Source organism: Astyanax mexicanus, chromosome 7 (genome assembly GCF_023375975.1).
Source record: "Astyanax mexicanus isolate ESR-SI-001 chromosome 7, AstMex3_surface, whole genome shotgun sequence".
NCBI lineage: Eukaryota > Metazoa > Chordata > Actinopteri > Characiformes > Acestrorhamphidae > Astyanax > Astyanax mexicanus.
Window position 1 is genome coordinate 52,471,859 of NC_064414.1, and position 20,587 is coordinate 52,492,445.

At 40.7% G+C, this 20,587-nt stretch overlaps 1 protein-coding gene across 2 annotated transcripts in view; it reads right to left on the minus strand.

The window, feature by feature from the left end:
• Nucleotides 1–20,031, minus strand: part of glra3 (glycine receptor, alpha 3) — a 152,560-nt gene extending 132,529 nt beyond the window's left edge. For both annotated transcript variants that reach the window (XM_049481396.1, XM_049481397.1), the window contains exon 1: nt 19,671–20,031. In XM_049481396.1, coding sequence (XP_049337353.1) covers nt 19,671–19,741 — 71 coding nt within the window. In that variant the 5' untranslated portion in view covers nt 19,742–20,031. The remainder of the gene's footprint in view (nt 1–19,670) is intronic.
• Nucleotides 20,032–20,587: the final 556 nt, after the last annotated feature.

Genomic DNA, 20,587 nt, shown 5'->3' on the forward strand with positions numbered 1-20,587 from the left:
ATAAATATATAATTCTTATTATTAATACCCTGCTCCACACGGGGATTGAACCCAGGCTGTCGCGGTCGCAGTCCAATGCTCTAACCGCTGCACCAACGAGTGGATTGGGATGTGGCCGCTTTAATCGCCACTTAAAGAGCCTCCGCCGAAAGGGGCGGAGCAACAAAAACGGGCGGAGAGTAAAAACGGGTGGAAAACAAAAAGCCACGCCTAGCGTGCGTTAGAGTGAGGGGGAGAAAATGTAAATAAGGCTTGCCTGGAAGCGGCTACCTCTTATGAGACGAGGTTAAGGATTAACTAAACAAAAGGGGCTTCCAACGAAAACAAAACTGAACTGAGGTGCTTGTGGATTTAAACGCTGCTCCAGAGAGGGGAGGAACAGCACAGGAGAGGGAAGGTAAATAAACCGTGTGCCTCGCAGTGAGAAACACACACAGACACACACAGACACAGAGACTCGAGAGGGGCGGCAGAAAAGAGCACACCGCTCTGCTCCACCAAACTAGAGACAGGGAGATGGCGGCTGTGGAGCTCACTGCTCTACACAGCTATACCAAACCCGAAGGGAAAAAGGGATAGAGATAGAGAGCCGGGGCTCGCTCGGAAAACCGGCATAGATTCGCTCTCACGAGCTTCAAAGATCCAGCGCCGAGTGGCTGATTGGCCCTGCTTATAAGGTGTTGAAAGCAGGTGTTGGCAATTAGCCAATTAAGCCTCTGCGCTGGCCTGGCGCGCCCTCTGTTGCCCCGGAGGGTGCCTCGGTCGGCCACCAGCCCTTACACCTTTCACTTCCGGATGACGCTCCCAATGGTGGAGAGAGGTTTTGTGCCCCTTGCCAGCCTTGTGACCCTCCATGATTTTGTCTCTGATGGCCGTGGAATGCTCCTTAGCCTTTTCCATGTTGACCATGTAGTAGTGTTGTTAACAAGTTTGGGAAGGGGCTTAAATAGTCAGAAAAGGTGGGAAAAACAGATAATTAATCCAAACATGTGATGCTCATTGTTCTTTATGCCTCAATTACTTCTTAATACTTGAGGGAACCAAACAGAATTCTGGTGGTTTGAGGGGTTGAATAATAATTGACCCGCTGAATAAACTTTTCACAATTAAAAAAAACAATAAACAAAGAAATAACATTATTTTTTGCTGCAGTGCATTTCACATGTCCAGGCTGATCTACAGAACAAATGTCACGATGCCAAGTTAACTTCGAATGTGTAAACCTACAAAATGTGCAGGGGGTTGAATACTACTCGGAGGCACTGTATATTTAGACCACAATAACCAGTGATTTAGACACATCATATCACCACTTGCTTTATTGAGTGCCTTTAAAGCAGAGAAAGCTCTAGAATATGCAGAGCAGTGGGAATATGCAGGAACAGGTTGAGAAACATTGAACTAATGTGACTTCTGTTCATTTGTAGTTTACAGTAACACCAAAGTAAGACCACAAATCAACCGGTTATATTGTAAGGTGCGTTTCTGTATGGTGTTTTAAATGTGTTATATTGTAAGGTGCGTTTCTGTATGGTGTTTTAAATGTGTTATATTGTAATGTGTGTTTCTGTATGGTGTTTTAAATGTGTTTTATTGTAAGGTGCGTTTCTGTATGGTGTTTTAAATGTGTTATATTGTAAGGTGTGTTTCTGTATGGTGTTTTAAATGTGTTATATTGTAATGTCTCTGCATGGCCCTGATAAACTGTATGTTTAGGTACTTCTTGACCTCACATGCTTCCATAGCGTTCACAAATCAAATGCGCAACCAAACCAATTCCACTTCATCAATTTCCTTAATAGTCTGCTGCTGTCTCCAGCAATGGACTCATTGTTCTGGGTTACAGATCAATGACCCGATCAATACGGCCAGGCAAGACGCGTTCCACACATCAATACACTCCATCAGCTCATCATTCCTGCTGAAATGTAATATCCTTTAGCTCTACCATGTCCGACTCCATCATACACACACACACACAAACACACACACACACACACACGGAGATACAAAGATCTGATCTAATCATCTCTAGCAGCACTCAAAACAAACATATTTAAAAAGCTATAGAACATAAACCGTGTTAATCTTGGTATATTCTGGCTGTAAACCAGGCAGATTCCAAACCCTACAAACTGTTACATCACAGTCATGACTGGTTATATATTTACACTCTCACAATTTACATACTGTACCTACAGACTATTTGTAAAAGCCGATAATGTTGTTGGAGTAACTGTCTGTACTGTCCAGAGGTTTAATAGTGTCTGCAATTTGTAATTTACGCTTTTAATATTTGTCCTCCTAACAAACTACATGGGGTACGACAACAACCACTTGACTGCACACTAGCAGCCATCTGAGATACCAAACTAGTATAGCAACCATCCAGCAAGCAACACAAAATCAGCCAACTGAAAGCACCATGAAAGCACCCTTCAAACAACTACTCGGCAACCACCTAGGATACCATACCAGCCATCCTCTGAAGGAAAAAGGTTACCCTAGCAACCACCTAGCAACACCATAGTGAAGAATAAATAAATACCACAGCAACCATCTGCGTAACTCTGAAGCCAGTACCTTGCAACAACTTAGCAATCAACAAGCAACATCATAGCAACCACCTGGGAACTATTCTGCTTATACTTTAGGAAGTTCTGATTGTTACTCTGATTTTGATAAATATAGCACTGAAACGTATATATTTTAATGGAACCGGTGGGAATTGCTATTTAAAGGTCAGATCAGGACAAACTAGTGATGAACTAGTGACGTCATTAAAGGTCATTTTTGGCACTAATAGAAGCAAACGTGAAAATAACCCAGCGCCAGTGTTTCAGCTTAATGTCTGACCAGTCAATGAACGCCCACGTTCATGTGTTTTACTGAGTGTACTTTAGACGCTGCAGGGTGAAACCAACCCAGCCAAACCAATGTCACAATAATCACAACTCTGACGCAGACTTCAGCAAACACACTGAACCAGCGCAAGTACAGAGCGTTTAGTGAGAAACTGCTGTCTGAGATCAGTCTTTAAATAACTGCTTTAAAACAATTCCGAGAAAAACACAATAAATATAAACTGACTGGCTGTAATAATGTGCTGTCTCCCATTAATTCTGCTAGAGCTGCAGGCCAGTCCTCAGTGCTCATTCTGCTGGACCTCTCGGCCGCCTTCGACACGGTCAACCACGACTTCCTCCTAACTATACTTTCAAACATGGGGATCTCAGACAATGTGCTGTCATGGTTTAGATCATACCTCACTGGGCGCTCGTTCAAGGTGTCGTGGCAAGAAAAGCTGTCCTCAGCCCACTCCCTATCCACTGGGGTTCCCCAGGGTTCGGTACTGGGTCCCCTTCTCTTCTCAATATACACTGCCTCTCTTGGTCAGGTTATCCACTCACATGGCTTTTCCTACCATTGCTTTGCTGATGACACCCAGCTATACCTGTCATTCTCACCTGAAGATAACTCAATCTCTGCACGGATATCGTCGTGTCTCTCTGACATATCCTCTTGGATGAAGGAGCATCACCTTCAATTAAATCTCTCAAAGACTGAACTTCTGGTTATACCAGCAAAACCATCTTTTCAACACAACCTCTCTATAAGTATCGACTCTCTCTCTCTCTCACCGACAAAGGTTGCTAGGAACCTGGGTGTTATGGTTGATGACCAGCTCTCCTTCACGCACCATGTGGCCTCGGTTGCTCGGTCCTGCCGCTTCGCGCTTTATAACATCAGGAAAATTAGACAGTTTCTGACGCAACAGGCCACCCAACTCCTGGTACAATCAGTCGTCATCTCACGCCTCGACTACTGCAATGCCCTGCTAACTGGCCTCCCGGCCTGCGTAGTAAAACCACTCCAAATGATCCAGAATGCAGCAGCACGTCTGGTCTTCAACCAACCAAAACGGGCACGTCACCCCGCTGCTCATTGAGCTCCACTGGCTACCAGCTCGCATCAAATTCAAAACTCTTACAATCGCCTACAAGGTGATGACAGAACAGCTCCTTCCTACCTGCACTGATCACTCCTGAAGGCTTACGCTACCTCCCGGCCGCTGCGCTCCTCCAGTGAACGTCGCCTCGCTTTGCCAAACAAACATTCACACAAAGCAATCCAGACTGTTCTCATACAGAGTTCCCCAATGGTGGAACAAACTACCTTCTACTACCAGATCAGGAGAATCTCTCACTATCTTTAATAAACTCCTGAAGACAGAGCTCTTCAAAGAACACTTACTCTCCTAACACCTCTAACTAACTACCTTCTACTACCAGATCAGGAGAATCTCTCACTATCTTTAAGAGACTCCTGAAGACAGAGCTCTTCAAAGAGCACTTACTCTCCTAACACCTCTAACTAACTACCTTCTACTACCAGATCAGGAGAATCTCTCACTATCTTTAAGAGACTCCTGAAGACAGAGCTCTTCAAAGAGCACTTACTCTCCTAACACCTCTAACACACTAACTACTTCTAACCCCATTTCCTTCTTCCCCCTCCTTCACTTCTCTATCCCTTTATTTCCCTTCGACCTCCTTTAAGCTCTATCTAAAAATGGGTTATCTAAATTCCTATTACTTTTGTACTTCATTATTGTAAGTCGCTTTGGACAAAAGCGTCTGCCAAATGAAATGTAATGTAATGTAATGTAATTCAGCATCGTTGTGATGCTAATGAAGTGTTCGTTACTGGAGGGGAAAGAGGAAAACAACAAAGATGAAAAAAGACTCTGTTGTTTTTCGCAGAATTATCTTTTTTTTATTAGACTAGTTTAAACAAAAAGGAAATAATATATTTTGTGTTATCACAGAATGAATAAAATATATAATAAAATAAAAAGGATCCTAAATACTTACGTAGTACTTAAATAATGCTTGAATAAACACACAACACAGAATACCACAGCAACCTATATATATAGCAACTGCAGTATCACCATTCCAACCACAATCTAGGATATCAAACCAACCACCCAGCAATGCCAAAGCTACCATATAGCAACCGCCTAGCAAAGACCTAGCAACCTCATATCAGCAACCAAGGATACCATATTATCTGTCTTGCAATTATTAAGAAACAATGACCAGAGTGTCTACTAAGAAACTCCATAGCAACCACTTAGTACCACCATTGCAACCACCATCTAGGATATCAAACCAATCACCTAGCAACAACCTTACAACTTCATAGCAAAATCACTGAGAAACTCCATAGCATCCACCTCACAACACAGTCATGGCAATTATTATGAAAAACATACAGTAGCAGCACCATAGCAACCTACTTTTTAAAACCATAATTAAGTAACCACTTACTTATACCACAGCAACCACTTGGGATATTGCACCATAGCAACATTCTAGCAACTTTACAGCAACCACTAAAAAACTCAATAGCTACCACCTGGCAACACATTATTTTAACCATCAAGCAACCACCTATTACATCACAGCAACCACTTTGGATATTGCACCCATAGCAACGATCTAGCAACTTTATAGCAACTACTAAAAAACTCAATAGCTGCTACCTGGCAACACATTATTTTAACCATCAAGCAACCACCTATTACATCACAGCAACCACTTGGGATATTGCACCATAGCAGCATTCTAGCAACTTTACAGCAACTACTAAAAAACACAATAGCTGCTACCTAGCAACACATTTTTTTTTTTACCTTCAAGCAACTACTTACTTACACCACAGCAACCACTTGGAATACCATAACTACCACTAACAGCATTGTAGCAACCACATAGCCACTACCTTTTATATCATACTAATCACTTAGCAACGTTTAGTAACACCATAAGAAAAACTAATAAACGCCACAGCAGTTATTTAAGAACTATCAATTAAGGGCAACCACATAGGATACCATAGCAGCTGGATAGCAACCACCTGACCATATCCTATTAACCACTAAGCACACCCAGATCAAATCTAAACTGATCAACACCACAGTGAAGAGTAATTGATTAGCCTTCAGTTTTAACAGAGAGCAGAATTAACTGTCTCAGGTAAACAGCAGCTAAGCAAACTGATTGGACGCTGGTGCTGGTGGGCGTGACCTCTGAAGTACAGACTCAGTTCTGTGTCTGACGGCTCTGTAGTGCAGGTTTATTTGTAGAGCTCTGTCTAAACGCCTCTGTTCTATTGATTTCTGTCTCTCTATACAGTCCACAGTCTGACTGCACACACACGCACGCACGCACACACACACACACACACACACTCAACTTATTTAATACAGGAGTTATAGATTTATTAATATATAAAGGAATGTAGTGATCAGAGCACGCATGACTTCAATTTTCAGCTATTTTGGTGCATTTTATATATTTTTTTATTTGTCTTTATTTATTACCTATTAATACTATTAATAGTAGCATGCACTTACATAATCCAGGATGACCTGCAAAATAAATACTCTAATGACCTAAATTTATTAGTTTTTTTCAACTTATAATTATGATTAATTCGAATGTAAATTTTTTATTTAAAATCAATCAATATATTATCTAACCCAAGTACCAAAAAGTTTTTTTAAAACAAAGAAAAAAGATTTATAATAAATACCCTTTTTCACACTTGTTTTACACTTAAAAAAAAATCTGGAATAACGGATTCTTTTCTGTTACAGCAATGTATATTTTTACCTTTGAAAAAACGAATTAAATAATTAGAATTCTGTATGTAAATTTTTGCAACATTCTCATTTTGTGCATTATTTATTTAGATATTTTCTTTAGTCACAAGTATAAAACCTACTAAATTATGTTAGAATAACTCAAAGTGATTATTATTCTTATATTAAGTAACAGTTGGGCAAACTTTCAAAGTATTTAATCAGGTTTTTAAATTTGGGTTCAGGTCTGGAGACTGGCTACTCCAGGACCTTGAAATGCTTATTGTTGAGCCACTCTTTAGTTGCCTTGGCTGGGTGTTTCGGGTCATTGTCATGCTGGAAGACCCAGCCAAGACCCATCTTTAATGCTCTTATTGATGGAAGGAGGTTGTTGGCCACAATATCGCAATACATGATACATGAAATTGGCAGTGTGTCACTGTTGGGCCCTTGGCCAAAATCCTTAACCTGACTCAGGCTTTCTCAGCTGGATTATGCAAAAACATTTTAAGGGCAGTGGTGGTTCCGTGGATTTTGCACCAATTTATTGATGATAAGGTTGTGGATTGTGGATAAGGTTGCCTGGATTTGACAAGTAGACACTGTTGGGCCTTTGGAAGAAGCCTTTATCCCTCTCAGTTCCAGGAGTAATGGAAATGTGAAAAAACTTTTTTGGCAGTGGTTGCTTTGTGCTCAAACCATTACATCAATGATGACAAGGTTGTGGGTTTGATATCCAGGTCTGCAAAGGTAAACTCGTAACTCGAAACTTGGTCAACAGTAAAAACCTTTTTTTAGTGCAATGGTGGTTGAATAGTTAGAGCACAGGTTATCTATAACAAGGTTGTGGGTTTAGTACCCAGGTCATGAAACAAACTCCTCTCCAACTGTTAAGCATGGTGGTGGATGGATTGTGTCACAAGCATTTGTCTGATAAAATAAAGGTGACTTTAATTAAATATCACTAAAGTATGAAAATAAAAATCTTAACATCTATAAAAAAGCTAACTATTAAAAGAAGATGAGCTTCTTCAACAGAATAATAACCATATACCACCTTGGTGTCCCTAGTGCAGGGGCCAGCAATTTTTCCAAGCCATTACGTGGCCACAAAAAAAACTATCAGCTATCCAGCCTAGAGGGATGTTGAACCCAGTTGCAGAACAGTTTAATTCAAAGCAGGTAAACCCAAGAAGAAAAGAAAAACAAAAAAAACGTGTTGTCAGGGTCGGGGTCCAACACACTACAGCTGCCTTAACTAGTGAATTGGGACACAGCCGTGAAAAAAATGCCCTTATAAGGAGATAGGGAGCCCAAGCACAGGCAAAAAAACAAGAACGGTCGAAAACTAAAGTCACGGCAAGCGCGACAGAGAGAGAGAGACAGGGGAGGATTGTAAACAAAAGCTCACCAGAGAAGCATTTTATTTTTTTCATTATCGCCCAGATGTTTTATGCTCACGGCCCACATCTGGCCCTAGTGGACCACAGTTTGCCATTATGCATGTTCTTAAATAGACAATTTCCCATGTTTTGGTTTAATGAGCTTTTTGTACATAACTTTAATAAGGCTTGTATGGGTTGTATCGGTGATCACCACACCGACTGGCTGAGATAGATCACAGAGCATTCAGAAGAGATGTGCTTCAGCAGGGACGTGATGAATGGTGCAGATCATTGTGATGACAGATGGGATAAAACTGAACCTTGGCAACCCAAATCAAAGTAAGTCCCACTAAAGGTCAAACACCATTTTGGCATCCAGTGAGAAACTGCCTTTGGCTGGTGCCCCCCTTCTGTCTCATCAACAGAGCATGTGCCCAGTCCTGCACATGCTGTCCACAGCAAATCTGTACGACACGTCCTCGGTCACGACCCCGGTCACGACCCTGAGCACCACCCTGCACATGATTACTGGAGCTGATGATTCAAACGTTAATGATGATTCAGGCTGCAACACTGAGGCTTATACAAGCCTGTTTTAAGAGGGCAGAAGTCAACTGAAGATAAGGACTCAATGCTGATGTGCCTAAACGAAAGTATGGACACAAAGGGCCCCATTTTAGCGATATTTAGCTTGATTTAGTGCATTTCATTGTGACTTTGCTATCATATCGATGGGAAAAGTTTGACTTGCATAGCTTGAAATACAATTTTCAGGGGTGTGTTTTGGCCATAAAAAGGGAAGTATCGAGCATCTTGTTACAAAATGAACAATCATGTAACCCTATAAGCAGCAGTGGGAGCAGATAGCTTCCATGCCTGTAGTGAAGCGACTACAATTTCAGCTCAAATGCAGCTTTCACACTCGACCGACTGCACCAAAGCCAAAGTGCAAACTCTACTGGGTCCAGAAAAAAATAGATAACAGGCATTATGAAACTCCAAATAGCAACCATGTCAACCACCTACTCAGTCTCATAGCTACCACATAGCAATTTCAAAGTTACACCATATTAACCACCTAGCAACTATCGAACAACTATCGAAAAGCAGCTGTTATACCATTTGATACTCTAACAGCTCCATAACAGCCATTTAGAAACTCCATAGCAGCAACCTAGCAACTACCAAGCAACCTCATAGCAGCCACTGTACCACATGATTATATGGTAGTTACACAGCAGCCACCTACCAACTACCAAGTGACCTCATAGCAGCCACTATACCACATGATACTATAGCAGCTCCCTAACAGCCACTAAGAAAGTCCACAGTAGCCACCTAGCAACTACCAAGCAACCTCATAGCACCCACTGTACCATAGGATTCCATTGCAGTTACACAGCAGCCACTAGGAAACTCCACAGCTACCACCATACCACAGGATATTATAGCAGCTCCCTTGCAGCCACTAAGAAACTCGACAGCAGCCACCTAGCAACTGCCAAATAACCTCATAGCAAACACTATATTACACAATACTATAGCAGCTCCCTAGCAGCCACTAAGAAATTCCACAGCAGCCACCTAGCAACTACCAAGCAACCTCACAGCAGCCACTATACCACAGGATTCTATGGCAGTCACACAGCAGCCACTAGGAAACTCCACAGCTACCACTATACCACATAATACTATAGCAGATCCCTAGCAGCCACCAAGCAACTGCCAAATAACCTAATAGTAGCCACTATTCATAGATTATAATGCTTTATGAATGCATTATAACATGTTATAAGTATGTTTATAGAGTCTAATAGACATACCATACATAGAATGTGACACCTATAATACTGCATCATCTATCCATCTTCCAGTGGAAATATCAGAGACTCCACTGGGGAGACTGGGAACTGACGGCTGATTCCCCAGTGTGTTATATGTTATACTGTGTGTTGGTGCTGTGTTGTTGGGGGGTCTGTCGGGGCTCCTGTAGCCGGGGGTCTGGCAGGCTGCCGGGGAGAGTGACCTGAGTCACAGTGGCCAGTCACGGCCCTCCGCTGCCCAAAATAAGCGGTGATACAGAGGGGAGAGTGACAGCTGATGCAGAGAGTGCTAGACTGCCACACATCAGTGTCACTGCTGTCACACTCCACGGGCTGTGGGCTCCCACCTGAGCCCTCCCTGCTCGCCCAATTTAGAGACTTCAGCAACAACATGATGGAGGGAGAGAAGAAGAGGCGGGTGGGTGATGCCTCATTCATTTCTGCTTATTTTAGCACCTTTTTTGAGCCAAGCATGAGTAACAGTTTTGTTTGAGTGCTGTAATTTGTAGCCCTTTGCTCTGACTCTTATAAAAAAATGAAGGACAGTGGGGGAAACATCATTGAGTTTGAAGAAAGAATGTGGTCTAAAACAATTCCTGAATGATAGTGATTGATGATCACTTAAATATATATATAAAAAAAATAAAAATCAAAAGGTAAAATAGAGTAAGAGCATTTACAAATATCTAACACCCTTAATGTTCATTTAACACTATCATTGTTTCTTTAGTAAAACTGTCAATGCCATAGCAACCATCTGAAATAAACCCATGAACAATCAGCAATGCCACAGCAACGACCTGGGATATCTTAATGACCAATCAGCAACTCTACAGCAACAACCCGCAGTATCTTAATGACCAATAAGCAATGCTGTAGCAACAACCTGGGATATCTCAATGACCAATCAGCCATGCCTCAGCAACAACTTGCAATATCTCAATGACCAATCAGAAACGCCTCAGCAACAACTTGGGATATCTCGATGACCAATCAGCAATGCCACAGCAACAACCTGGGATATCTTAATGACCAATCAGCAACTCTACAGCAACAACCCGCAGTATCTTAATGACCAATAAGCAATGCTGTAGCAACAACCTGGGATATCTCAATGACCAATCAGCCATGCCTCAGCAACAACTTGCAATATCTCAATGACCAATCAGAAACGCCTCAGCAACAACTTGGGATATCTCGATGACCAATCAGCAGCGCCACAGCAACAACCTGGGATATCTCAATGACCAATCAGCAACGCCACAGCAACCACATTGGATTTCTCAATGGCCAATCAGCAACGCCTCAGCAACCACCTGGGATATCTCAATGACAAATCAGCAACGCCACAGCAACAACCTGGGATATCTCAATGACCAATCAACAACACCGCAGCAAAAACTGGGATATATTAATGACAAATAAGCAATGGCACAGCAACAACCTGTGATATCTCAATGACCAATCAGCAACACCGCAGCAACAACCTGTGATATCTCGATGACCAATCAGCAAAACCACAGCAACAACCTGGGATAATTGTGTAATTATAACTGCTGTTCACCAATATAATACAACTGCATTTCAGTCACTGAGGTTAAATTCTTTTTAAAATTATTTAATTTTTATTTTAAAATGAAAAACTCAGCAACATTATACAGCACCAATCTGGCAAACATCTTATTTTCCATTCTAAAATTAATTTAAATGAGCAAAAATATCACTTTTCCTCACAGCGTTACAGTTTGATGGTTTTGAAAGGGTGAACATTTGCCAAGATGACATTTATTTGAGTTCTATATTTATTTATTTGAAGTAGAATTAGCTCTGGCACAGAAATCAGGCAGCGTGACAGTTTCTGCTTCAGATACCGAGAGCTCTGAGATAACTTAAACATGCTTAAGCTGCTTACAGAGGGGGACATGTCTCTTTCTCGCTTTCACTCTCTCTCTCTCTCTCTCCCTCTCTCTCTCTCTCTCTCTCTCCCTCTCTCTGAAGGTATTCAAGGGAAACAGGGCTGTAGGAATAACTCAAAAGTGCAATCGACGCTTTCAGACTAAATCTTATCAATAATGCAACAGGAGCTCCTAATCTGCCGTGTACAATACCCACCCTGATCCAACAGGCAAGCAGGCGAAACCACCTCAAAGGAAAACCAGAGAAACCCCTTTAAACTGAAAGAGAGAGAGAGAGAAATAGAGAGAGAGAGAGAGAGAGAGAGAGAGAGAGAGAGAGAGAGAGAGAGAGAGAGAGAGAGAGAGAGAGAGAGAGAGAGAGAAAGAAATAGAGAGAGAGAGTGACTTACAGAATTGGAAAAATTCTAGAAAAATTAGGAGATGGGCAATATGCCCCCTCACCATACCTCACTGTACCTTAATGTACCTCACCATATCTCACTACACCTCACTAAACCTTACTACACCTAACCATACCTCACTATACCTCACCATACCTCAACACCACACTTCACTATACCTCACCACACCTTACCAGAACTCACCATACCTCACCTACATCATCATAACTCATTGTATCTTACTATACCTCACCTACATCACCATAAATCACTAGACCTTACTATACCTCACCTACATCATCATAACTCATTGTATCTTACTATACCTCACCATACCTCCCATACCTCACCATATCTCAATGTACCTCACCAAACCTTCCATATATCACCATATCTCACTATGCCTCACCATATCTCCCATACATCACCATATCTCACCATACCTCACTATACCTTACTATACCTCACTTACATCACCATAACTCACTATACCTCACCACACTTTACCATAACTCACCATACCTCACTCTACCTCAACATACTGTATTGTTCACTTTTTAAAGTAATAATTACTGCCCTTCATCTTTTTCAGTAAAAAATATGTAACTTTTTCAGTTACAGAATACTTCCACCAATACAAAAGCAGTGGCAGGTCTGATGAGCTCAGCTTTTGTCTTATTGGAAACAATAATGGATCTGTCTGTGGTCAGTGCTAAGATCAACAGTTTGTTTTGACTCATCACTCATCACACATCACACATCCAGAAGACCACAGGAACTTTCCAGCAGGACAATGGTTGTTCACATACTGCTGCATCTCCAAAGCTTGTCTTGAAGACACTACAGATCCTATATCATGTCCAGCTGCATCTACAGATCTATTCCTGATTAAAAAAAATGTGTGGGATGCTATTGGATGCGCTAATCCCATCATTTTTTGTTCCTAGTAACTTTTATCTTATTCTGAATAATAGCAGTGTAGAGGAAGCAGCAGGAGATGTGGGCTTTTAAATGGTCAGAGCTGGAGGCCGGGGGGCCGGATGGTACTAATGCAGACAGCGAGGGGTAAAATGGGCCGGGCCCGGAGCAGAACACACACTCTGAGCTTCACTTTACTCCAGAACACTCTGCTCTAATGAGAGACAGAGAGACAGAGAGAGAGAGAGAGACAAAGAGAGAGACAGGCAGATATAAACAGTCCTGGCTGTTCCTCCTACACTGTACAAAATACAAACATATTAGAAATACTTTTATCAAAAAACGTATAAATACCCACCTAACCCTAAAAACCCTGAGCAAATCCGAATTAGTAAATATATCCCTTGGCGAAGGTAAAACAGCACCTCTTGCTGCCAAATACTGTATGTGGCAACATGCCACCGCCTGAAGGACACTGAGAAACTCCCCATTAAACCACAGTTAATTATTATATTTAATTATTCTAATTAACTTAATTATACTAATAATTATTATTATTTTTTATAAATGTTTTTATTGTTTATTATTATTATTATTATTATTATTATTATTATTATTATTTATTCTCATTGTTTTGTTTTATTGATGGTTCTGTTAATATTTTATTAATGTCCTAATATATTTTCAGTTTTTAACATTTGTGTGCTTTGGCCAGTTTAAAGTGAATTGAATTGAGAGAGAGAGAGAGAGAGAGAGAGAGAGAGAGAGAGAGAGAGAGAGAGAGAGAGAGAGAGAGAAAAAAGAGAGTCTGAGAGAGAGAGAGAGAGCAAGAATATAAATTATTATAACTAATTTCTAATATTAATGATTTATTGCCTATTATTACACATTTATAAAGTCTCCACACTCTTACTTCCTTCTATTTGAATAATTATTAATAATAATTATAAGTGTTAATCCTGTAAATAATAAGTTCTGTTGTTATAATTGTATGTATGTAATCTTTCTTTTAATTCAAAATTATTATTAATTATTATTATTATTATTTTTTTTCTGTTTTATGCTTTGGCAGTAGTGTTGATTGTTACATTCATGCCAATAAAACACTGTTGAACTGAACTGATAGAGAGAGAGAGAGACAGAAGGACAAAGAGAGAGAGACAGAAAGAGAGAGAGATGAATATGGACAATGCGAGCCACAAAAACACAGATGTGAACCCACATCTGCTCCTCTGTTCTGTTCTGTTGTGTATATTTTATATTTAGTGTGTGTGTGTGTGTGTGTGTGTGTGTGCGTGTGTGTGTGTGTTAGGGGTGGGGGAAGTCCTCTATTGTCTCTAACATGCCTGACATCCTATTTCTTGATATAATAATGTTATATTATTATAACCTTTGTTTTAGTATGTAGTGTTTAAATATGATTTTATTTTTTATCATTAAGGTTCAATAATATTAATAGCAACTAATGTAATGTCTGATTTACAGTATCCTTCTTTAATCCTTTAATACCCTGCGTCCATCACAGTGGACATCATGTATTTTCTTTTTTATTTTAAATAATACCATTTGAGATCTGTTGTCCATCAGAATAGACCATGAACCAGCCAATGGACAGTTTATAAACCAATCAAACAGCAGCTTACAGTGTTTTCAGTAGCTTCATGAAAACAAACATTTATATTTTCACACTTTCCTGTCTGTCCGACCTGATTCTTCACATCCTCTCCCTGTCCTAAAGATTACATAATTAATATCACTGTCTCCAGCTCATCATCCTCTAATGTACAGGACTCTATTATTAATCCCACACTGTACAGTATGCCCCACTGTCTTCCTTCATACCTGTACAGGTCTATATTATTTACACACTGAGCTCACCAGCTACATCTATATACCCCTTACTACCCTCCTTCTGTACTGCCACCTGGCTTTCATCTTCTGGACCTTCATCAGTGGCCAGTTAATGCAAGGTAGGTGTTTCTAATAAAGTGGCCACTGCCAGGGAGTAAAAGCCCTACATATGCGTTTCTGATAAAGTGACGAATGAGTTCTAGTGGCCACTTTATTAGAAACACATTGTATTTCAGAAACACAGATAGGTGTTCCTGATAAAGTGTTCTGTGATAAAGTGGACAATGAGTGGATGTATAAGGTAGGTGTTTCTAATAAAGTGGCCAATGGGTGGACAAACAGAGTGGGCGTTTCTAATAAAGTGGCCAGTGACTGGATGAACAAAGTAGGTGTAGGTGTTTCTAATAAAGTGTCCACTGAATGGATGTATAAGGCAAGGCACATTTATTTAAATAGCACCTTTTGTACACAGAAAATACAAAGAAAAGTCAAATAAAAAACACATGTAAAAGAATAACATTAAAAAATGGAAATAAAAATAAAATAAAAATAAAGCATAAATAAAACAGTATTCAATATATATATATATATATATATATATATATATATATATATATATATATATATATATATATATATATATATATATATATATATATTCAAAAGAAGGGAAATTAACTAAATTATTTAAAATAAAGGTGCCATTAAAGATTAAAAGTAAGGTATAAGGTAGGTGTTTCTAATAAAGTGGACAGTGTGTGAAAGCACTGTGTGGGGATTTCTAATAGAGTGGCCAGTGAGTAAAGAACAATTTATGTGTTCATAATAAAGTGGCCAGTTAATGGAAGTGCTAGATAGGTGTTTCTGTTAAAATGGCCAGAGAGGAAAACTAAAATGCAGGGGTTTCTAATAAAGTGGCCAGTAGGTGAAGCCTGCAGGACCTGTTGGTGTGACTCATATTTACAGTGATTCACAAAAAAACAACACATTCAAATACATGTTAGCCCAGATAGCTGCAGCAGGGTATTTGTGTGTGTGTGTGTGTGTGTGTGTGTGTGTGTACTCTACACCTAAAGGCATGGAGATGCTTCAGCACATCCACATAACCATGACTGGCAGCTGTCACAAGGCCCACTGGAAGCCCTAGTTTTGTTTGTAAGGTGAATATTTTACTGAGAGAGAGAAAGAGAGAGAGAAAAAGAGAGGGAGAGAGAGAGAGAATATTTAATCTCTATACAGAGACTGTGATCAGTTTACCTCACTCAGAGTGATCCAGTAATCCAGATTCAGACATGCAGCCGCATAAACAGAACCTGCCCTGCTCCCAGCCTGGCATCCCCTTTACATAATTCCTCTGTAGTACAGTAAACAGGGCATCTGCCACAACAATCAGCCAAATAATTATTTACATAAACCTCACCATCAGCCTCAAAATCAGCCATACTAACCTCAACGTCAGCCACATCAACCACCACGTCAGCCACAAAATCAGCCTCAGCAATCTCCACATCTGCCACAACAGCCTAAACACCAGCCACATCATCCACAGCACAATCAGCCACACCAATCTCAGCATCAGCCACAGCAACCACTTTAACCTCAGCATCAGCAACATCATTCACAACATTCACAACAACCACAACCTCAAACACATCAACTACAACATCAGCCTAGTCAATGTCAACACCAGCCACAAAACCAGTCCCGTGAGCCGTAAGAGCATCAAATACATAGGCCTTAACATAGCCACCAATATCATCCACAACATAAACGACAAAACAATCCACATCAACCACAATATCAGCCACATCAACCTTAACACCAGCCACATCAACCTTAACATCAGCCACATCAACCTCAGTCAGCCACATCAACTTCAACATCAGCCACATCAACCTTAACACCAGCCACATCAACCTCAGTCAGCCACATCAACTTCAACACCAGCCACATCAACCTTAACACCAGCCACATCAACCTCAGCACCAGCCACATCAACCTCAACACCAGCCACATCAACCTCAGTCAGCCACATCAACCTTAACATCAGCCACATCAACCTCAGTCAGCCACATCAACTTCAACACCAGCCACATCAACCTCAACACCAGCCACATCAACCTTAACACCAGCCACATCAACCTCAACACCAGCCACATCAACCTTAACATCAGCCACATCAACCTCAGTCAGCCACATCAACTTCAACACCAGCCACATCAACCTTAACACCAGCCACATCAACCTCAACACCAGCCACATCAACCTCAACACCAGCCACATCAACCTTAACATCAGCCACATCAACCTCAGTCAGCCACATCAACTTCAACACCAGCCACATCAACCTTAACACCAGCCACATCAACCTCAATATCAGCCACATCAACCTTAACACCAGCCACATCAACCTTAACATCAGCCACATCAACCTCAGTCAGCCACATCAACTTCAACACCAGCCACATCAACCTTAACACCAGCCACATCAACCTCAATATCAGCCACATCAACCTTAACACCAGCCACATCAACCTTAACATCAGCCACATCAACCTCAGTCAGCCACATCAACTTCAACACCAGCCACATCAACCTTAACACCAGCCACATCAACCTCAGTCAGCTATATCGACTTTAACATCAGCCACAATCTCAACACCAGTCACATCAACAGCAACCATAATATCAGCCACAGAATCAGCCACATCAATCAAATAAGTTATATCAGCCACAAAACCACAAAATCAACCATATTAGTCACATCAACCTTAACACCAGCCACATCTTCAGCCACAACATTGTACACAACAACCACATGAGTCAAATCAACAACACCAGCCCCAAAATCAGTTACATAGGCCATGACATTAGTTTCAAAATCAGCCACATGAACTATGATATCTGCCACATCTACCACACAACATTGGCCATAAGATCAGCCAGAATTTCAGTCACAATATTAACATAGACGGTTAGCGGCACATGTTTCATCTCTAGTTTAGTTAACTGAGAAATTACACAAGTACTCAAGTGTACCACAGTGACATGAACTGTGATTTGATGATGGTAATGTTGAAATGATTACAGAACACCACGTTCCAGAACAAGATATAACCACTCATCTTATCTTATGTGTAATTACCTCTCTATCTCTCTCTCTCTCTCTCTCACTCACTCACTATATAAGTGAAGGGACAGAGGCAGCTACAGCCAATGATATCAATAATGCAGATCATTTATAATTCATTCCATCATAAACCAGCAGCCTGATGACCATCATGTACCGCTGGTGAGAGAACCTCCCCCCCACTGAGCAGTGAAATTACAGCTCTGAATCTTCTGCTCTGAAAGAAAGTCTCTTTTAATCATGCTTCATAAACTCTGCTTTACCCATCACTCTCTACAGGCACTGAGTAACGTTCTGCTGATGAACTCCAGCTAAACCCACTGAAGTTCAACTGAACCCAACATTTTACACAGTGACGTCAACACACGAGCCCCTGACCGTCCCCCGGGGTAATATTAACCCATCCTGATTAATATTTAACAGATACATTTCAGCTTAGAGTGAATACAGACAGAGTGAAAAGAGTGCTAAACAAATAACTCAGACATTTACTGACTTTTATTATAATAAAGCTCAAAGCAGATCAATAAAACACAGCAAGAACCCCATATAGTGTTGATTTCACGCCTAGTGTGCCTCATTAAAGCATGGAATTAAATCAATCAGCATCAATTAGCACTATATAACTCAAACAGTGTTGCATCATTGTTTATTAAACCAATTTAATGCATACAAAATATTAAATAAATGTGTATGTTTAATAACTAATCTTATACAGCATTGGTATAGACAGTATTATTGAATTAAATTTAACTTGTATGGTGTTATTTAACTTGTATAGTGTTAATTTAAACTCATGCAGTGTTAAATAAACTTGAAACTTGCACAGCATTGAATTAACTCATATAAAACTGCATTAACTCATATAGTGTTAAATAAACATGTGTTAACAGCAAACAATGTTAGATTAACCTGTAAAGTGTTTAAATGATTCACATATTGTTGATGTAACTCAGAATAAGTTGAATAAGTTTGTAAAATGTTAAGTAAACTTGTCTAATATTGACTTAAATCATCTACAGTTGATCTAACTCTTTTAGTGCTGAGTAATCATCTATATGTTGATTTAACTCACATGCAATTGAATTACTATTTACAGTGTTGAATACATTTTAGCGGAGTATTAACTTAACTCAAAGTACTGAAAAAAATAGTTAAAGCTTTAAACAAACGTTTACAGTATTGGGATAACTCAAAAAACATGTTAAAAACCTTCATTTAGTTCAACTCATATACTGCTCAATAAACTCATACAGGTTTAATTAAACCCACACACACAATGTGAAATTTATTTGTATTGTAAAAAAAAAAGAAGTGTTAAATTACATTTACATTGTTTGTTATTTTTTTTACTATGAATTCACTAAATAAACTCAGTGTTGAATTAACTCAAACAATATCCAGTTAAAGTGTACAGTGTTCATGCAACTCAGTTTTACACAACTTTTTACACTTTTACATTTTACACATTTTTTAATACTCATTCACAATTCCTGAGAGTGAGCTGAAGTGTGCGACTCTTTACAGTGAATTACATGCTAAGACCCCTCAGGTGATGTTGGTTATTATTATAGTTATAAGAGTGATATCATGTTATAAAATTATGGGATGTTCTTACCTCAGCAAAGCTGCTATTTCCAATGCTTTGAATCCCCATCCGGCTGCACACTGCCTGCTTTTCCCGGTCATCTCCACTCTTCACACGCATAGATGAGTATCATACACGGCAGCACTCCGGCACTTCAGCACTGCGGACAGTGCCCGCCCCCAGCACACACACACACACAGCACTCACACACTCATACACACTCCGGCTCACACCCCACACTACTCTCACACTTTAGTACTGTAGAACTGTAGACTTCAGTACCACGGATAGCGTACGTCCCTCTACGACCTTATAGAGTGGCACTCTGGCACTTCAGCACCACGGACAGTACGCGTCCCTCTACCACCACATAGAGTGGCACTTCAGCACCACGGACAGTACGTGTCCCTCTACCCCCACACAGAGTGGCACTCCGGCACTTCAGCACCAAGCTCAGAGTGTGGCAATACAACGCATACAGTGGTACTTCAGCAGACAGTGAAGTGCACTTAAGCACTGTGGAACTTTAGTACCACAACTAGCACATCCCCAAATGCATGAAGTGGCACTTGGGCACTTTAGCACCGAAGACAGTGCATGCCCCCCTCCCCTACCACACACACTCACACTCAAAGACTCTGGCACTTCAGCATGTCCCCCCACCACCCACACACACACACAGCCCTCCCCCACCACAAGCAGTGGCACTCAGGCACTCTACAGCACTTCGGGACCACAGGCACCTCTTGCCCCCCCACCACTTAACACACCGGTACTCAGGCACTCCAACACTACAGTACTTCAGCACTATGGACTCTGGAACTTCAGTGCTGTGGACAGCTTGCCCACCTGGCACTTCAGTGGTACTCCACACACACACACACACACACACGCGCGCACAATTACACACAATCAGTGGCACTCTAGCACTTTAGCGCGCGCGAGAA